The sequence below is a fragment of the Ranitomeya imitator genome, chromosome 2 (genome assembly GCF_032444005.1).
Source record: "Ranitomeya imitator isolate aRanImi1 chromosome 2, aRanImi1.pri, whole genome shotgun sequence".
NCBI lineage: Eukaryota > Metazoa > Chordata > Amphibia > Anura > Dendrobatidae > Ranitomeya > Ranitomeya imitator.
In genome coordinates this window covers 74514445-74530822 of record NC_091283.1, presented here as the reverse complement: position 1 = coordinate 74530822, position 16378 = coordinate 74514445, and the positions used below count along the sequence as shown (strand labels likewise).

The following is a 16378-nucleotide window of genomic DNA, read 5'->3' as shown; positions in this document are numbered from 1 at the left end:
TTAAGTTAAACCTCTACGAGTCTATGGGAAAACGTCAGTTTTTAATTTCTGAGCTATGCCTGGGAGATTGCCAAATCTTCTGCTAATCTTACAATAATACTGCTTGCATCTGTACAAATAACAATAATATACAGTTTTCTTTATGGGGGAGGGGGGGATATGTCACGGCAAGGTTAGAATTGCCGTCCTTTCAAATATCTCCATACTTTCTTATTGAAGTCATGTTAGGAAAGCCAGTGGTAGGCTGCTATTAAACTTTAATTTCCTGGTGAATGTGAAATGTCTGTGTAATATTAGTTAATGGATAATAGGATAATGACGAAACATGCAACATAGTGACATACATAAGAGTGGATAGAAAAAAATAAAGGGGTTATCTGAAAATCGGTTCCTGGTGTAAATATACATAGTTTACTAATCCACTTGTGTTTCCAAATCTCCCCCAATATGTCCACCCCATCGTCAATCCGGGCAGCTCTACTTCCAGCTTGTGCTCAACCGTTTCGTGCTAGGGCTGCTGATCACTTCAATAGTAGTATAAATATTTACTTACACCAGAAACATGTTTGAAGATATATACAGTGGGGGAAATAAGTATTTGAGCCCTTAAGTTTGCCCACTGACAAAGACATGTACAGTCTATAATTTTAAAGGTAGATTAATTTTAACATTGAGAGATGGAATGTCAAAAATATAATCCAGAAAATCACATTGTATAAATTTATATAAATCTATTTGCATTTTGCAGTGAGAAATAAGTATTTGATCCATCTGGCAAACAAGACTTAATACTCGGTGGTAAAACCCTTGTTGGCAAGCACAGCAGTCAGAGGTTTTTTGTAGTTGATGATGAGGTTTGTGCACATGTCAGGAGGAATTTTGCAGATCATCTCAAAATCATTAAGCTTTTGAGGCTGTCGCTTGGCAACTCGGAGCTTCAGCTCCCTCCATAAGTTTTCTATGGGATTAAGGTCTGGAGACTGGCTAGGCCACTCCATGACCTTAATGTGCTTCTTTTTGAGCCACTCCTTTGTTGCCTCGGCTGTATGTTTTGGGTAATTGTCTTGCTGGAAGACACAGCCAAAACCCATTTTTAATGTCCTGGCGGAGGGAAGGAGGTTGTCACTCAGGATTTTACAGTACATGGCTCCATCCATTCTCCCATTGATGCCATGAAGTAGTCCTGTGCCCTTTAGCAGAGAAACATCCCCAAAACATAATGTTTCCACCTCCATGCTTGACAGTGGGGATGGTGTTATTTGGGTTATAGGCAGCATTTCTCTTCCTCCAAACACTGCGAGTTGAGTTAATGCCAAAGACCTCAATTTTTGTCTCATCTGACCACAGCATCTTCTCCCAATCACTCACAGAATCATCCAGGTGTTCATTGGCAAACTTCAGACAGTACTGCACATGTGCCTTCTTGAGCAGGGGGATCTTGCGGGCACTGCAGGATTTTAAACCTTCACGGTGTAATGTGTTACCAATGGTTTTCTTGGTGACTGTGGTCTCAGCTGCCTTGAGATCATTAACAAGTTCCCCCCATGTAGTTTTAGGCTGATCTCTCATCTTCCTCATGATCAAGGATACCCCACCAGGTGACATTTTGCATGGTGCCCCAGATCAATGTCAATTGACAGTCATTTTGTATTTCTTCCATTTTCTTACTATTGCACCAACAGTTGTCTCCTTCTCACCCAGCGTCTTATTTATGGTTTATTAGCCCATTCCAGCTTTGTGCAGGTCTATGATCTTGTCCCTCACATCCTTAGAAAGCTCTTTTGTCTTGCCCTTGTTGTAGAGGTCAGAGTCTGACTGATTAATTTTTTGTCTGTGGACAGGAATCTTTTATAAAGGTGACTGTCTAAGGGTCAAAATGATGTGTTGAAAATGATAAGTCAGTTAAAATCTGCAGACCGCTCTGGGAAATTCTGGGCTTATGGTGTTATAGTCTGTAAGCTGCAGGTGACATGTCTAGTAAAGTGTCAATCAGAAATACTAGCGTAAAAATGAAAAAACAGATAGTGCATTGCCTTTTTATTAATACTGTTCAGTAGCCACTAGATGGCAGTGTGAGAACGTTGCCCTGTGCGGCGAGTAGAGCGCTTTTATGCTGCACATTCATGTTGCAGGGTGTGTTAATAACCTTCTAAGAAAGAACTTGCGGCATCTGAGAGATGTCGCTTGTTAAACATAAAAGAGTAGCTCAGCACGCCTGTGCGAGTGAAGTAGAGACGTGTGGATAATAAGTTATGGAGCTCACTTGGCACAGCCTACCAATATCCTAGGGCACAAGCACTGCTTAGTCTGCACAAACTGCAGATAAAAAAAAAAGAAAAAAATGTAAATGAGTAGAGAAATCTAGTGGACTTTACTAATAAATCTTAGGCACCGTCATGGATATTAATTAGTGATGTGCAAACGTGTTCAGGTAAGGTGTTATCCAAGCACACGTAACTGTGTCTACGGCGTGCCCAAAAAATATGTTTGAGTCCCCGCGGATGCATGTCTAGCGGCTGTTCGACAGCCGCAACGCATGCAGGGATTGCCTAACAAACAGGTAAAATCCATCCCACTGTGACAAGGTGTACCCAGGTGGGACAGTACTATCTCTAGTATTAAACCTAAAATCTAAAGAGATGAACAGGAATCTAAGTTGTTGTGCACGCAACGTGTAGGCGCATGTTCACACTGGCCACTAAACAGACAAAACCTAAGGAAAACAAAATGAGCAAGTACCCTTCAGTAAATAGCATTAGTGCATGAATACAACATAGAGTACTTAGTTAACAAAATTTTGATTAAAAAAAACACTAAAATCCGTCCCTAAAGATGGAGGTAGAGCAGGACTCAGACCTGACTGTTTTGCACATGCCTGTGGAAAGTTATATAGAAAAAATGTATATCCCAAAAAGGGAGGATCATAACCTTGTATGTACAAAGTACAAAAAACTAAAGCAAAACCAAAAAAAAAAATGAGCCGGGAACATATTGGTATAAGGCTACGTTCACATTTGCGTTGTGCGCCGCTGCGTCGACAACGCAACGCACAATGCAAATAAAAACGCACCAAAAACGCACGCAAAAACGCTGCGTTTTGCGACGCATGCGTCGTTTTTGGCCGAGATTTGGACGCAAGAAAAATCTACTTGTTGCGTTTTCTGCGCCCGATGCTTGCGGCAAAAAAACGCATGCGTCGCACAACGCAGCACAACGCATGTACATGCGTCCCCCATGTTAAATATAGGGGCGCATGACGCATGCGTCGCCGCTGCGTCGCTCGACGCAAACACGCAAAACGCTAATGTGAACGTAGCCTAAGTGCAATGTGTAGGTGCACATTCACACAGACAGAACCTAAGATAAAAACAAATGAGATTATCAACTTTGCAATTTTGAGATGTCAGAATACATAAAAAAAAACTAAGAAACTGCAGAGGAATGTAAGTTAAGTATTTTTTTTAAGTTTTGAAATAAAAATAAATGATGTAAATGTTCTCATTAAAGATGAAGTTTAAAATGGATATAGCGCTAGCTGCACCTCCACGGCTCAGTGTCTTCGTTTTTGGGGCCTGTCATTACACAGGTAGGCCTGCCATCACTACATACTGTATGTTATACTTAGTTTCTTGCTCGGCAGCACAGATCTGTCTTCTTCACACCTTTGTAATCCGTCGCTATTCTGAATTACAGGTTCCAGCCTCATACAGTGAAAAACGGCTTTAAGGTACAAACAAGCAACCAAGAAGGAAAGGCGAGGAGCGCTGAACCCATAATTAACCAGATCATTGATAAATTGAATCATGTCAATCAGGTAGGTGAAAGACACAACTTATATCACTGAGCAAATACTATGAATGTAATGTCAAGGTACAGAACCACGACACATGAACTACAGGCAGGTGAATTCAAAGAAACTACTGATGATGACATTTTGGAGGGTGAAATTTGAGCATTTTGTGGGTGGTAAAGAGACAGTATATTTACTACACAGACCTTTTTCTCATATGAATTTATCAAACAGGCTGTCACACTCCCATTGGCATTAATTCATATTTCATAAGATTTACACACATATTTAATACTTTTTTTTCTCACGCAGTTATGTTCTAGTCACTAGCGACATTGATCCCTATCTGCCTCATCCCTCACTGATGTCACAATCAAGCCACGCATCTCATCATTATTTGTTTTTAAGGGAATCTATCAGCATTAAATGACTGTTCAAACCAAGCACTGGCGCTTTGGTTCACCCTTACTGAGGTCCAGCAGTTAATAATCATTTTATTTCTAGAGCGCCCACATATTCCGCAGCACTTTACAGTTCAGAGGGACATGAGCAAACAATATCAGACATACCACTACAACTTAAGAGAAATGAGGCATCTGCTCCCAAGAGCTTACACTCTATAAGGAAACAGGGGAGACACAAAAGATAAAAAGTCCAGCCATCTTTATAATAACTGAGGGTATTTTAAGTATAGCTGCATGAATCAGTCATCAGACATTCTGTGCAAGTACAGGTACAAAGTGCTGCTGAGTGCATGGATTGTGTGGGAATAGATGATAAATTAAAGCTACGGTAAGTTCAATTAGTGAGGTGATGTGATATGCCTCAATAAAACTGTGGATACTGGGAATTACCAGGACTGTCAGGGGTAGAGCATACCAGAGAATTTGCAAAGCGCAACAAAAGTCTTGGGTATGGGAGTGTGATGTTCAAATTATAGAGGATGTTAGTCTTAAATCATTAGCAGAACGGAGAGCACGGGTAGGATGTAGAAAGCTTTGTGGGTGAGAGTGATAGGTTTGTTGTATTCTGTAATGGATGGGTAACCAGTGCAATGACTGGCACAGCATAGAGGCATCTGTGTAGCAGCTGGACAGGAATATGACTCTGGCTGCCAAATTCAGGATAAATTGGAGATGGGAGAGTTTACTAAGAAGGTGACCAATCTATTAGAGCATTGCATTAGTCCAGAACAGAATGAACAGTAAGAGTTTTTGCTATTTCAGTGCTAATAAAGGGTGAATTCTGTAGATGTTTTTGAGGTACGGATGACATAAGCAGATGTGGGCAGTGGAGAAAAGATCAGTGCATCTTCCCATCTACTTTTTTTTTCATCTATCTCTGCCCTTCTCTGGCTTCTGTAGATCCACAGCTGTCAATCCTGGTAGAGACGGAGCAGGTAGATAGGTTTCCAACTATTTGTTTTCAATCTGTCTGCTCTCTCTACCATGATGGGAGCAATTACTGTAACTCGGCCATGCCAAAGGTGCACAAGTGCCTCTGCTTAGTTTAAACAGTCAATTTGCGCTGACAGAAACCATTACATTGAAATCCTTAAGGTAAAAATTAGTAGGGTCTGTAGAGCCAAATCTCACCTGTGTGCTGCCATACATTAACTAACCAACAACTGCTGCTTGAACCTTATTAAGTTACTATAACTCAAAAGGGATCTAATTAATGGTCGGTAAGGTGCAAGCCTAGTTCCCAACATGGTCCCCGTAGTTTTACATACTTCTAAATGTGCATATTTTGTAATTAGTTTTCTGTTTTGCTCCTCAGTGATCCATTTAAATCCATGATATAGGCCTCAGAGTCTGTATATAGATCATATTATCCCGTTTATATCAAAGTCAGTGGAGTCATTTGTTTGTTATGTTGTCTGACGCATCACTTCTATCTCAAATTTTACCTACATAGATACAATTACCAAAATATCATAATAATGAGGGGAATGGGGATGAGTATTTTTATTTTCCCATTATAATTGGCTCCCAAGCAGAGCTGGTAGGGAAAAAGGTTTTTCGCAAACCCATTACATTTAATATGGATGATAATTAGTGATGAGCGAGTGTACTCGTTGCTCGGGTTTTCCCGAGCACGCTCTGGTGGTCTCCGATTATTTGTTAGAGTTCGGAGACTTAGTTTTCATCGCCTCAGCTGAATGATTTACAGCTACTAGCCTGCTTGAGTACATGTGGGGATTCCCTAGCAACCAGGCAACCCCCACATGTAATCAAGCTGGCTATTAGATGTAAATCATTCAGCTGCAGCGATGAAAACTAAATCTCCGAACACTAACAAACACTCGGAGACCACCGAGCGTGCTCGGGAAAACACGAGCAACGAGTACACTCGCTCATCACTAATGATAATTGTATTTTCAGACAGCTACTCCCTTCTTGTTCCAAAAACCAAAGGCTGACAGATAATGGAAATAAAAGTTGCTGATCTTCCAAGAAGAAGACTAAATATAGTTATTTGTCAGAATTGTTCTTCTGGCAACTGTCAGGCATATAAGGTGATCTTCAACTAAAAGTGGCCATATTCAGTGGACTAATGTTGGTCGAATCTGAAGAGTTCTCCTTCTGGTGTGGATTGTTGGGTCTTCTTGACTTTTCCCTGATAGATTGTTTCCTTTCAACATGCTAATTATTGTATTTTCAGGCAAGACAATCCTATGCCAGAGATGCAGCAGTTTACTATCTTCTCCCAATTCAGAACACATGCATGCTCAAATGAGTTGAGTGTGGATAAATGTGTAAGGAGGTTGGGAGAAATAGCCATCCGCCAACAGGGCTGCCACTAGAAATTTCGGGGCCCCATACTGGCAAAATTTTCGGGGCCCCCTTGAGACTCCGCCCAGGCTCCACCCCAGCCCCGCCTCCAGGCTCCACCCCTCGAACTGTCCACAGTCCCACCGCTCTCTCTTGGAAAAACTCCACTTCTCACCAATCACACATTAACAGTTCCCATCACCAGATCACACATATAGCAGGCAGCTTTTGTTTTGGCCAAAAGATTTTTTAAGCCGCCACCATAACACGGTAGACACTTTTGGCCGGGCCCTACTCTGCTGTAACCTATTAAATATTTGTTAAAATATGCAATACAATTTAGGTATATTTTTATTTATTTTTCAATTTTTAAAATGCCCAATAATATCACATAGAAGGAACAAATACCACAACACCATGACCAGATGACATATTACCACCACAGTGATCGAATAATATCACATACAAGGAACAAATACCACAACACCATGTCCAGACCACATATTACCACCACATAGTGACTGAATACTACAATTCTGATCAGTAATTTTTAAAAAAGCACCATACTATCACCATAAGTGCCATTATACACAGGAGATCTGTACTTAGTATGCAGTGTCTGTGTACAGATAATATAGTGATCACTAGTGAAATTATACACAGGAGCTCTGTATACAGTGTATAGTGTCAGTGTATAGGTAACACACTGACTCACCAGTGACGTCTCTAGGTGAAGTCCTTCATCTTTCATCCAGCACAGACCGCCATCATTTCATCCAGCCAGGACTTCTCTCTGCAGGAAATAACACAGTTATCTCGAGCTCCGCTTGCAGAACACATTACTTAATTTTTCACAACTTCTACATTACACCACATGAAGAAGGCGACATAGTATCACTCTATACAGTAACAGGACCGCCCCCCATTTAAAACAGTATACTCAAAAAATAAAATAAATACATCACTGCAGTAATAATATCCTTAAATTAGCCCCTATGGTATTAATAATATCACCCAGCCTGGCCCCGTGTGTCTCATTCCTGGTGTCAGCCAGATATTCTCCCATCCTGCCCTCATGAGTATCCATTCTGCCCCATATGATCTCCTTATCCTGCCCCATATGATCGCCCCATGTGATCTCTCCATCCTGCCCCATCTGTCTCCATCATATCCATCCTGCCCCATGATCCTGCACGATCTGTCTCCAATTCTGCCCCCAGTGTCTCCAATCATGCCCCATGTCTCCATTCTGCCCCCTATGTCTCCAACCATGCCCCCATGTCTGCAATCCTGACACTTGTCTCCAATCATGCCCCCTGTGTCTCCATTCTGCCCCATCTGTCTCCAATCCTGCCCCATCTGTCTCCAGTCATGCCCCCATGTCTTTCATCCTGCCCCGTGTCTCCAATCATGCCCCGTATCTCCATTCTGCCCCGTGTCTCGCATTCTGCCCCTGGGTCTCACAGTCTGCCCCTGTGTCCAGCATTCTGCACCTGTCACTGTGTCCAGCATTCTGCCCCTGTCACTGTGTCCAGCATTTCTGCCCCACTGTGTCCAGCATTCTGCCCCAATGTCCAGCATTCTGCCCCTGTCACTGTGTCCAGCATTTCTGCCCCTGTCTCCAGCATTCTGCCCCACTGTGTGTCCAGCATTCTGCCCCACTGTGTGTCCAGCATTCTGCCCCACTGTGTGTCCAGCATTCTGCCCCACTGTGTGTCCAGCATTCTGCCCCACTGTGTGTCCAGCATTCTGCCCCACTGTGTCCGGCATTTCTGCCCCTGTGTCCAGCATTTCTGCCCCTGTGTCCAGCATTTCTGCCCCTGTGTGTCCAGCATTCTGCCCCACTGTGTCCAGCATTCTGCCCCACTGTGTGTCCAGCATTTCTGCCCCTGTGTGTGTCCACCATTCTGTCCCACTGTGTCCAGCATTTCTGCCCCTGTGTCCAGCATTTTTGCCCCACTGTGTCCAGCATTTCTGCCCCACTGTGTCCAGCATTTCTGCCCCTGTGTGTCCAGCATTCTGCCCCACTGTGTCCAGCATTCTGCCCCACTGTGTGTCCAGCATTTCTGCCCGTCTCCAGCATTCTGCCCCACTGTGTGTCCAGCATTCTGCCCCACTGTGTCCAGCATTTCTGCCCCTGTGTCCAGCATTTCTGCCCCTGTGTCCAGCATTTCTGCCCCTGTGTGTCCAGCATTCTGCCCCACTGTGTCCAGCATTCTGCCCCACTGTGTGTCCAGCATTTCTGCCCCTGTGTGTGTCCACCATTCTGTCCCACTGTGTCCAGCATTTCTGCCCCTGTGTCCAGCATTTTTGCCCCACTGTGTCCAGCATTTCTGCCCCACTGTGTCCAGCATTTCTGCCCCTGTGTGTCCAGCATTCTGCCCCACTGTGTCCAGCATTCTGCCCCACTGTGTGTCCAGCATTTCTGCCCCTGTGTGTGTCCACCATTCTGTCCCACTGTGTCCAGCATTTCTGCCCCTGTGTCCAGCATTTCTGCCCCACTGTGTCCAGCATTTCTGCCCCACTGTGTCCAGCATTTCTGCCCCACTGTGTCCAGCATTTCTGCCCCACTGTGTCCAGCATTTCTGCCCCACTGTGTCCAGCATTTCTGCCCCTGTGTGTCCACATTTCTGCCCCACTGTGTCCAGCATTCTGCCCCACTGTGTCCACCATTCTGCCCCACTGTGTCCGGCATTTCTGCCCCTGTGTCACTGTGTCCAGCATTCTGCCCCACTGTGTCCACCATTCTGCCCCTGTGTGTCCACCATTCTGTCCCACTGTGTCCAGCATTTCTGCCCCACTGTGTCCAGCATTTCTGCCCCACTGTGTCCAGCATTTCTGCCCCACTGTGTCCACCATTCTGCCCCACTGTGTCCGGCATTTCTGCCCCTGTGTGTCCAGCATTCTGCCCCACTGTGTCCACCATTCTGCCCCTGTGTGTCCAGCATTCTGCCCCTGTGTGTCCACCATTCTGCCCCACTGTGTCCACCATTCTGCCCCTGTGTGTCCAGCATTCTGCCCCACTGTGTGTCCAGCATTCTGCCCCACTGTGTGTCCAGCATTCTGCCCCTGTGTGTCCAGCATTCTGCCCCACTGTGTCCGGCATTTCTGCCCCTGTGTCCAGCATTTCTGCCCCTGTGTCCAGCATTTCTGCCCCTGTGTGTCCAGCATTCTGCCCCACTGTGTCCAGCATTCTGCCCCACTGTGTGTCCAGCATTTCTGCCCCTGTGTGTGTCCACCATTCTGTCCCACTGTGTCCAGCATTTCTGCCCCTGTGTCCAGCATTTTTGCCCCACTGTGTCCAGCATTTCTGCCCCACTGTGTCCAGCATTTCTGCCCCTGTGTGTCCAGCATTCTGCCCCACTGTGTCCAGCATTCTGCCCCACTGTGTGTCCAGCATTTCTGCCCGTCTCCAGCATTCTGCCCCACTGTGTGTCCAGCATTCTGCCCCACTGTGTCCAGCATTTCTGCCCCTGTGTCCAGCATTTCTGCCCCTGTGTCCAGCATTTCTGCCCCTGTGTGTCCAGCATTCTGCCCCACTGTGTCCAGCATTCTGCCCCACTGTGTGTCCAGCATTTCTGCCCCTGTGTGTGTCCACCATTCTGTCCCACTGTGTCCAGCATTTCTGCCCCTGTGTCCAGCATTTTTGCCCCACTGTGTCCAGCATTTCTGCCCCACTGTGTCCAGCATTTCTGCCCCTGTGTGTCCAGCATTCTGCCCCACTGTGTCCAGCATTCTGCCCCACTGTGTGTCCAGCATTTCTGCCCCTGTGTGTGTCCACCATTCTGTCCCACTGTGTCCAGCATTTCTGCCCCTGTGTCCAGCATTTCTGCCCCACTGTGTCCAGCATTTCTGCCCCACTGTGTCCAGCATTTCTGCCCCACTGTGTCCAGCATTTCTGCCCCACTGTGTCCAGCATTTCTGCCCCTGTGTGTCCACATTTCTGCCCCACTGTGTCCAGCATTCTGCCCCACTGTGTCCACCATTCTGCCCCACTGTGTCCGGCATTTCTGCCCCTGTGTCACTGTGTCCAGCATTCTGCCCCACTGTGTCCACCATTCTGCCCCTGTGTGTCCACCATTCTGTCCCACTGTGTCCAGCATTTCTGCCCCACTGTGTCCAGCATTTCTGCCCCACTGTGTCCAGCATTTCTGCCCCACTGTGTCCACCATTCTGCCCCACTGTGTCCGGCATTTCTGCCCCTGTGTGTCCAGCATTCTGCCCCACTGTGTCCACCATTCTGCCCCTGTGTGTCCAGCATTCTGCCCCAATGTCCAGCATTCTGCCCCTGTCACTGTGTCCAGCATTTCTGCCCCTGTCTCCAGCATTCTGCCCCACTGTGTGTCCAGCATTCTGCCCCACTGTGTGTCCAGCATTCTGCCCCACTGTGTGTCCAGCATTCTGCCCCACTGTGTGTCCACCATTCTGCCCCACTGTGTGTCCAGCATTTCTGCCCCTGTGTCCAGCATTTCTGCCCCTGTCTCCAGCATTCTGCCCCACTGTGTGTCCAGCATTCTGCCCCACTGTGTGTCCAGCATTCTGCCCCACTGTGTGTCCAGCATTCTGCCCCACTGTGTGTCCACCATTCTGCCCCACTGTGTGTCCAGCATTCTGCCCCACTGTGTCCAGCATTTCTGCCCCTGTGTCCAGCATTTCTGCCCCTGTGTCCAGCATTTCTGCCCCTGTGTGTCCAGCATTCTGCCCCACTGTGTCCAGCATTCTGCCCCACTGTGTGTCCAGCATTTCTGCCCCTGTGTGTGTCCACCATTCTGTCCCACTGTGTCCAGCATTTCTGCCCCTGTGTCCAGCATTTTTGCCCCACTGTGTCCAGCATTTCTGCCCCACTGTGTCCAGCATTTCTGCCCCTGTGTGTCCAGCATTCTGCCCCACTGTGTCCAGCATTCTGCCCCACTGTGTGTCCAGCATTTCTGCCCCTGTGTGTGTCCACCATTCTGTCCCACTGTGTCCAGCATTTCTGCCCCTGTGTCCAGCATTTCTGCCCCACTGTGTCCAGCATTTCTGCCCCACTGTGTCCAGCATTTCTGCCCCACTGTGTCCAGCATTTCTGCCCCACTGTGTCCAGCATTTCTGCCCCACTGTGTCCAGCATTTCTGCCCCTGTGTGTCCACATTTCTGCCCCACTGTGTCCAGCATTCTGCCCCACTGTGTCCACCATTCTGCCCCACTGTGTCCGGCATTTCTGCCCCTGTGTCACTGTGTCCAGCATTCTGCCCCACTGTGTCCACCATTCTGCCCCTGTGTGTCCACCATTCTGTCCCACTGTGTCCAGCATTTCTGCCCCACTGTGTCCAGCATTTCTGCCCCACTGTGTCCAGCATTTCTGCCCCACTGTGTCCACCATTCTGCCCCACTGTGTCCGGCATTTCTGCCCCTGTGTGTCCAGCATTCTGCCCCACTGTGTCCACCATTCTGCCCCTGTGTGTCCACCATTCTGCCCCTGTGTGTCCACCATTCTGCCCCACTGTGTCCAGCATTTCTGCCCCACTGTGTCCAGCATTTCTGCCCCTGTGTGTCCAGTATTCTGCCCCACTGTGTCCACCATTCTGCCCCTGTGTGTCCACCATTCTGCCCCTGTGTGTCCACCATTCTGCCCCACTGTGTCCACCATTCTGCCCCACTGTGTCCAGCATTTCTGCCCCTGTGTGTCCACCATTCCGCCCCTGTGGCTGTGTGTCCAGCATTTCTGCCCCTGTGTGTCCATCATCCTGCCCCCGGGCCCCCCTGGATCGCAGCAGCTCTCAAAGAAAAAAAAAAACACAACTTCTTACCTGGCCAAGCTCCAGCGCCGGGTGAAGCTCCCTCTCCAGGCTCCACACAGACGCCATTCTGTCCCACTGTGTCCAGCATTTCTGCCCCTGTGTCCAGCATTTCTGCCCCACTGTGTCCAGCATTTCTGCCCCACTGTGTCCAGCATTTCTGCCCCACTGTGTCCAGCATTTCTGCCCCACTGTGTCCAGCATTTCTGCCCCACTGTGTCCAGCATTTCTGCCCCTGTGTGTCCACATTTCTGCCCCACTGTGTCCAGCATTCTGCCCCACTGTGTCCACCATTCTGCCCCACTGTGTCCGGCATTTCTGCCCCTGTGTCACTGTGTCCAGCATTCTGCCCCACTGTGTCCACCATTCTGCCCCTGTGTGTCCACCATTCTGTCCCACTGTGTCCAGCATTTCTGCCCCACTGTGTCCAGCATTTCTGCCCCACTGTGTCCAGCATTCTGCCCCACTGTGTCCACCATTCTGCCCCTGTGTGTCCACCATTCTGCCCCTGTGTGTCCACCATTCTGCCCCACTGTGTCCACCATTCTGCCCCACTGTGTCCAGCATTTCTGCCCCTGTGTGTCCAGCATTTCTGCCCCTGTGTGTCCATCATCCTGCCCCCCGGGCCCCCCTGGATCGCAGCAGCTCTCAAAGAAAAAAAAAAAACACAACTTCTTACCTGGCCAAGCTCCAGCGCCGGGTGAAGCTCCCTCTCCAGGCTCCACACAGACGCACTCGCCGCCGGGCCCGGCGACTGACAATGACGTCAGACGCCGGCGGCGGCGAGTGCGCACTGCGGCCCTATTCAGCCGCCAGCCTCAGACTGGCTGGCGGCTGTTAACTATTGACGTGCGGGCGCGGGCCCGCACGTCAATAGTGTGCCGCTGCCGCAGCGCCTGCAGGGGGGGCCCGGTGACCAGATGAGACGGGGCCCGATGCGGGCCCCCTCTGCTCACCGGGCCCCATACGCCAGTCACGGCTGTCATGCCCTGATGGCGGCCCTGTCCGCCAACACCGATCTTGATTTTATGGTCAGTTTTCAGTGCGGCAGTAATTTAATCTCCTGTCACTTGGTGTTGGAGACCTTTTTTGCTGTGTTATGGATAAGATAGATACCAATCTGATATCACTGTACATCTGGCAGCATCTCCTCTGTGAGTATGTAATTGATTTAGCTAGGAATCAGCCAGTCTACATAGAGACCAAATGCTCTCTGAGTGTTTCCCCGCTAGTAAAGAGGTTGTAATATCTGCAGGGGAAGATAATTGCATTTAGGTAGACTGGACATCTCCAGTCCATACCAGGGACATCACATGGTGCAATAGAAAAGCAAGATTTCCATGCCACATTTATAATAATCTGATATCAACACAATTCTTGTAAATATATTTGTGACCGAGAGACATGATCACTTTTGTGGATCCAAGAGCCAGGGTCTTCAGCGTTGGGAAAACACAGAAATGTTTTATCAACCCGAATTTTGGATATATTATAGTCAGGTTTGGTGTGTCAAGGATGACAGTATGCTTGGAAATAAGGCTGTCATATTATTCCATTAGGAATAATAATTAGGATGTTCCTGTGGGAAAATATGACATAAGATAGACTACGTCTTGCACCCATTTTTATTATTATTTATTATGCTTTGCTTATATAGAGCTATCTTATTCCGCAGCGCTTTACATACATTATCACTGTCACCGTTGGGGCTCACAATCTAAATTCCCTATCAGTATGTGTTTTGTACTGTTTTTCCTTTGTGTATATGTCTTTTTGTTATTTCATCTTTTTATAACTTTGTAAACTCTGTGTGCTTTTTTGTATATTATATCTAAAATGCAATAAGTTTGTTTGTTGCTGCTCTAAACGTACACACGACCTTGAAGAGGGAAAGCATAGCCCTGTTGTGTTATTCTGGGTATGCCAGCCTGCAAGCAGTGTACCTGTCTGGTGCTTAGGAAAGCTGGGTGTGTACTAGTGTGTTAACCAGGGCTCATCGTCGGCCTATTACTATAAGTGAGTGGACGAGTGAGTGTGAGAAGCATCCCTCTCTACAGTTGCATCCAAATCATGACTTAAGGGTTATTCTCATGTTTAGAAGCTATCACCAAGCCATAGGATAGGAAGCATTTTCTAAACAGTGGGGTCCATCGGCAGGAAACGGAGCTTTGAAACGCCCCTTCTGAATGGAGATATGGCTGGAAAAGTGACCGATGCTCTATCTATTCCTTATAGGATTGCAGGATAAAGCAGAACGCTATACTTTGCCATTTCTGTCACTCCTATAGAGAATGCACGGAGCTGTCGTCCACATGCCCAGTGTCACAGTTTCATTCAGAAGGGTCATTTCAGAGCACCAGTCTTGGTTTCAGTAGGGGTCCTTAAGGTTGGACACCACTGATCACTAAATACTAACCTATCCTATCGATAAATATTAAGTTGTATAGGTAGGAATAACTCATTAAGTAGTCTAAATTTCAGGAACTAATCATAACCCAAAACAGTGTACCACCCGCTTCACTACAGCAGCCGCACAAAGCGCTCATGCCGACCATACATTGTTCCATCTGCCACGCCCTAGGCCACCATAACCCTAAACAGCGTACCACCCGCTTCACTACAGCAGCCGCACAAAGCGCTCATGCCGACCATACATTGTTCCATCTGCCACGCCCTAGGCCATCATAACCCAAAACAGCGTACCACCACATACATACATACATGGGTGCAAATCCCATCCACCACGCCCCAGCCCATCAGAACCCCAAACAGCGTACCATCCGCTTCGCTACAGCGGCGTCACGAAGCGCTCATGCGACCATACATCGTTCCATCCACCACGCCCAAGTGCTTTTACATACCTCGAAGCAGCGGTGCAAATCGTGGAATAGTCTGGGAAATACTAAATCAGACGTCCAGGTCCACCAAGTGTCCAAGTACAAAGTGAAGAAGGTAATTGAAAGCTGAGGTGGCGTCAGGAACAATAGCGCTCAGGTGACAATTTTCCCAACCAATGTGTGCACAGTAACCAATGACCAATCAGCACACTACAGGTATAGTTAGCTAGCAGCACAACACGCCCCTCGTTAACAACGTCACGCATAGATTATGCAAATGTGCTCTGAATTGTGAGAGCACCTCCTGTGTGACATGCCCATACGACTGTCCCGTACGACTTGTACATCGCAAATACGTCATGAAATTATCGCTGGAGCGATAATCAAGCGACGCTGCAACGTCACAGTTCGTGCCGTCGTAGCGACCAAAGTGCCACTGTGAGACAGTACCCAAAGACTGACAAAGCTGTCTATGTTCTCCCTGGAGTTGTTTGACCCTTGAATTACTACCTGTCCTTCATTTGTAGACAGATTGTGAAATAGGCCAACACAAACAAGTTAATTTAAACCAGAGATCAAGATCTCTTAGCATGAAGACTCTGGTTTCATTTCTCTTTCAGGGAGTTAGAAATCTATATTATTTCATTCTTTTTGAGGAAACGCGTCATCTGTTCTGTACCAGGTATCATCCATGGGCCAGGTCCGACAAATCACTCATTCCTGTTATCAATGATTACTGTAGAATACAGTGAATCCATCTCCTTCTTGTTCCTGTAACATGTCAGAGAAGAGACTATTTCAGAGGTGGCTGAAGGACGCAAATATGTTAATTATCTGTGACAGGTCCATTTTAATCAGTGAAGGTCAGGAATGTGCTTTGGCAGCTGACCACATTGTTGCACGCAGCAGACTCGGCTTGGGAGAGTGATTGCTGCTACGCCGCTCCGAAAACATAGCACACGTAGAATATAATAATGTATCAGGACATGCATTTGTTGTTATGCTGCATTGACCCTTGTAGTATGGCGCATGGTTTCTTTGCATCCATTGAGTTGTATAATGAAAATAGTCTAAGCCAGTAGATGAGAATTAAAGCAAAGGAAACCTGTAACTGCAGCAGGTGTCCCTGTAATGGTTCAGGGTGTCCCTTTAGTCAATTAGTGTAATTTATATACATAACAAACTCCTTCGTTAGTAAAG

General features: G+C 47.3%; 1 protein-coding gene across 2 annotated transcripts in view; it reads left to right on the top strand.

Moving 5' to 3' along the window:
* The window catches only part of GPC3 (glypican 3), an 813378-nt gene that overhangs the window by 425612 nt on the left and 371388 nt on the right, over positions 1-16378 (top strand). For both annotated transcript variants that reach the window (XM_069746956.1, XM_069746955.1), the window contains exon 6: positions 3694-3814. In XM_069746956.1, the coding sequence (XP_069603057.1) occupies positions 3694-3814 (121 nt within the window). The remainder of the gene's footprint in view (positions 1-3693; positions 3815-16378) is intronic.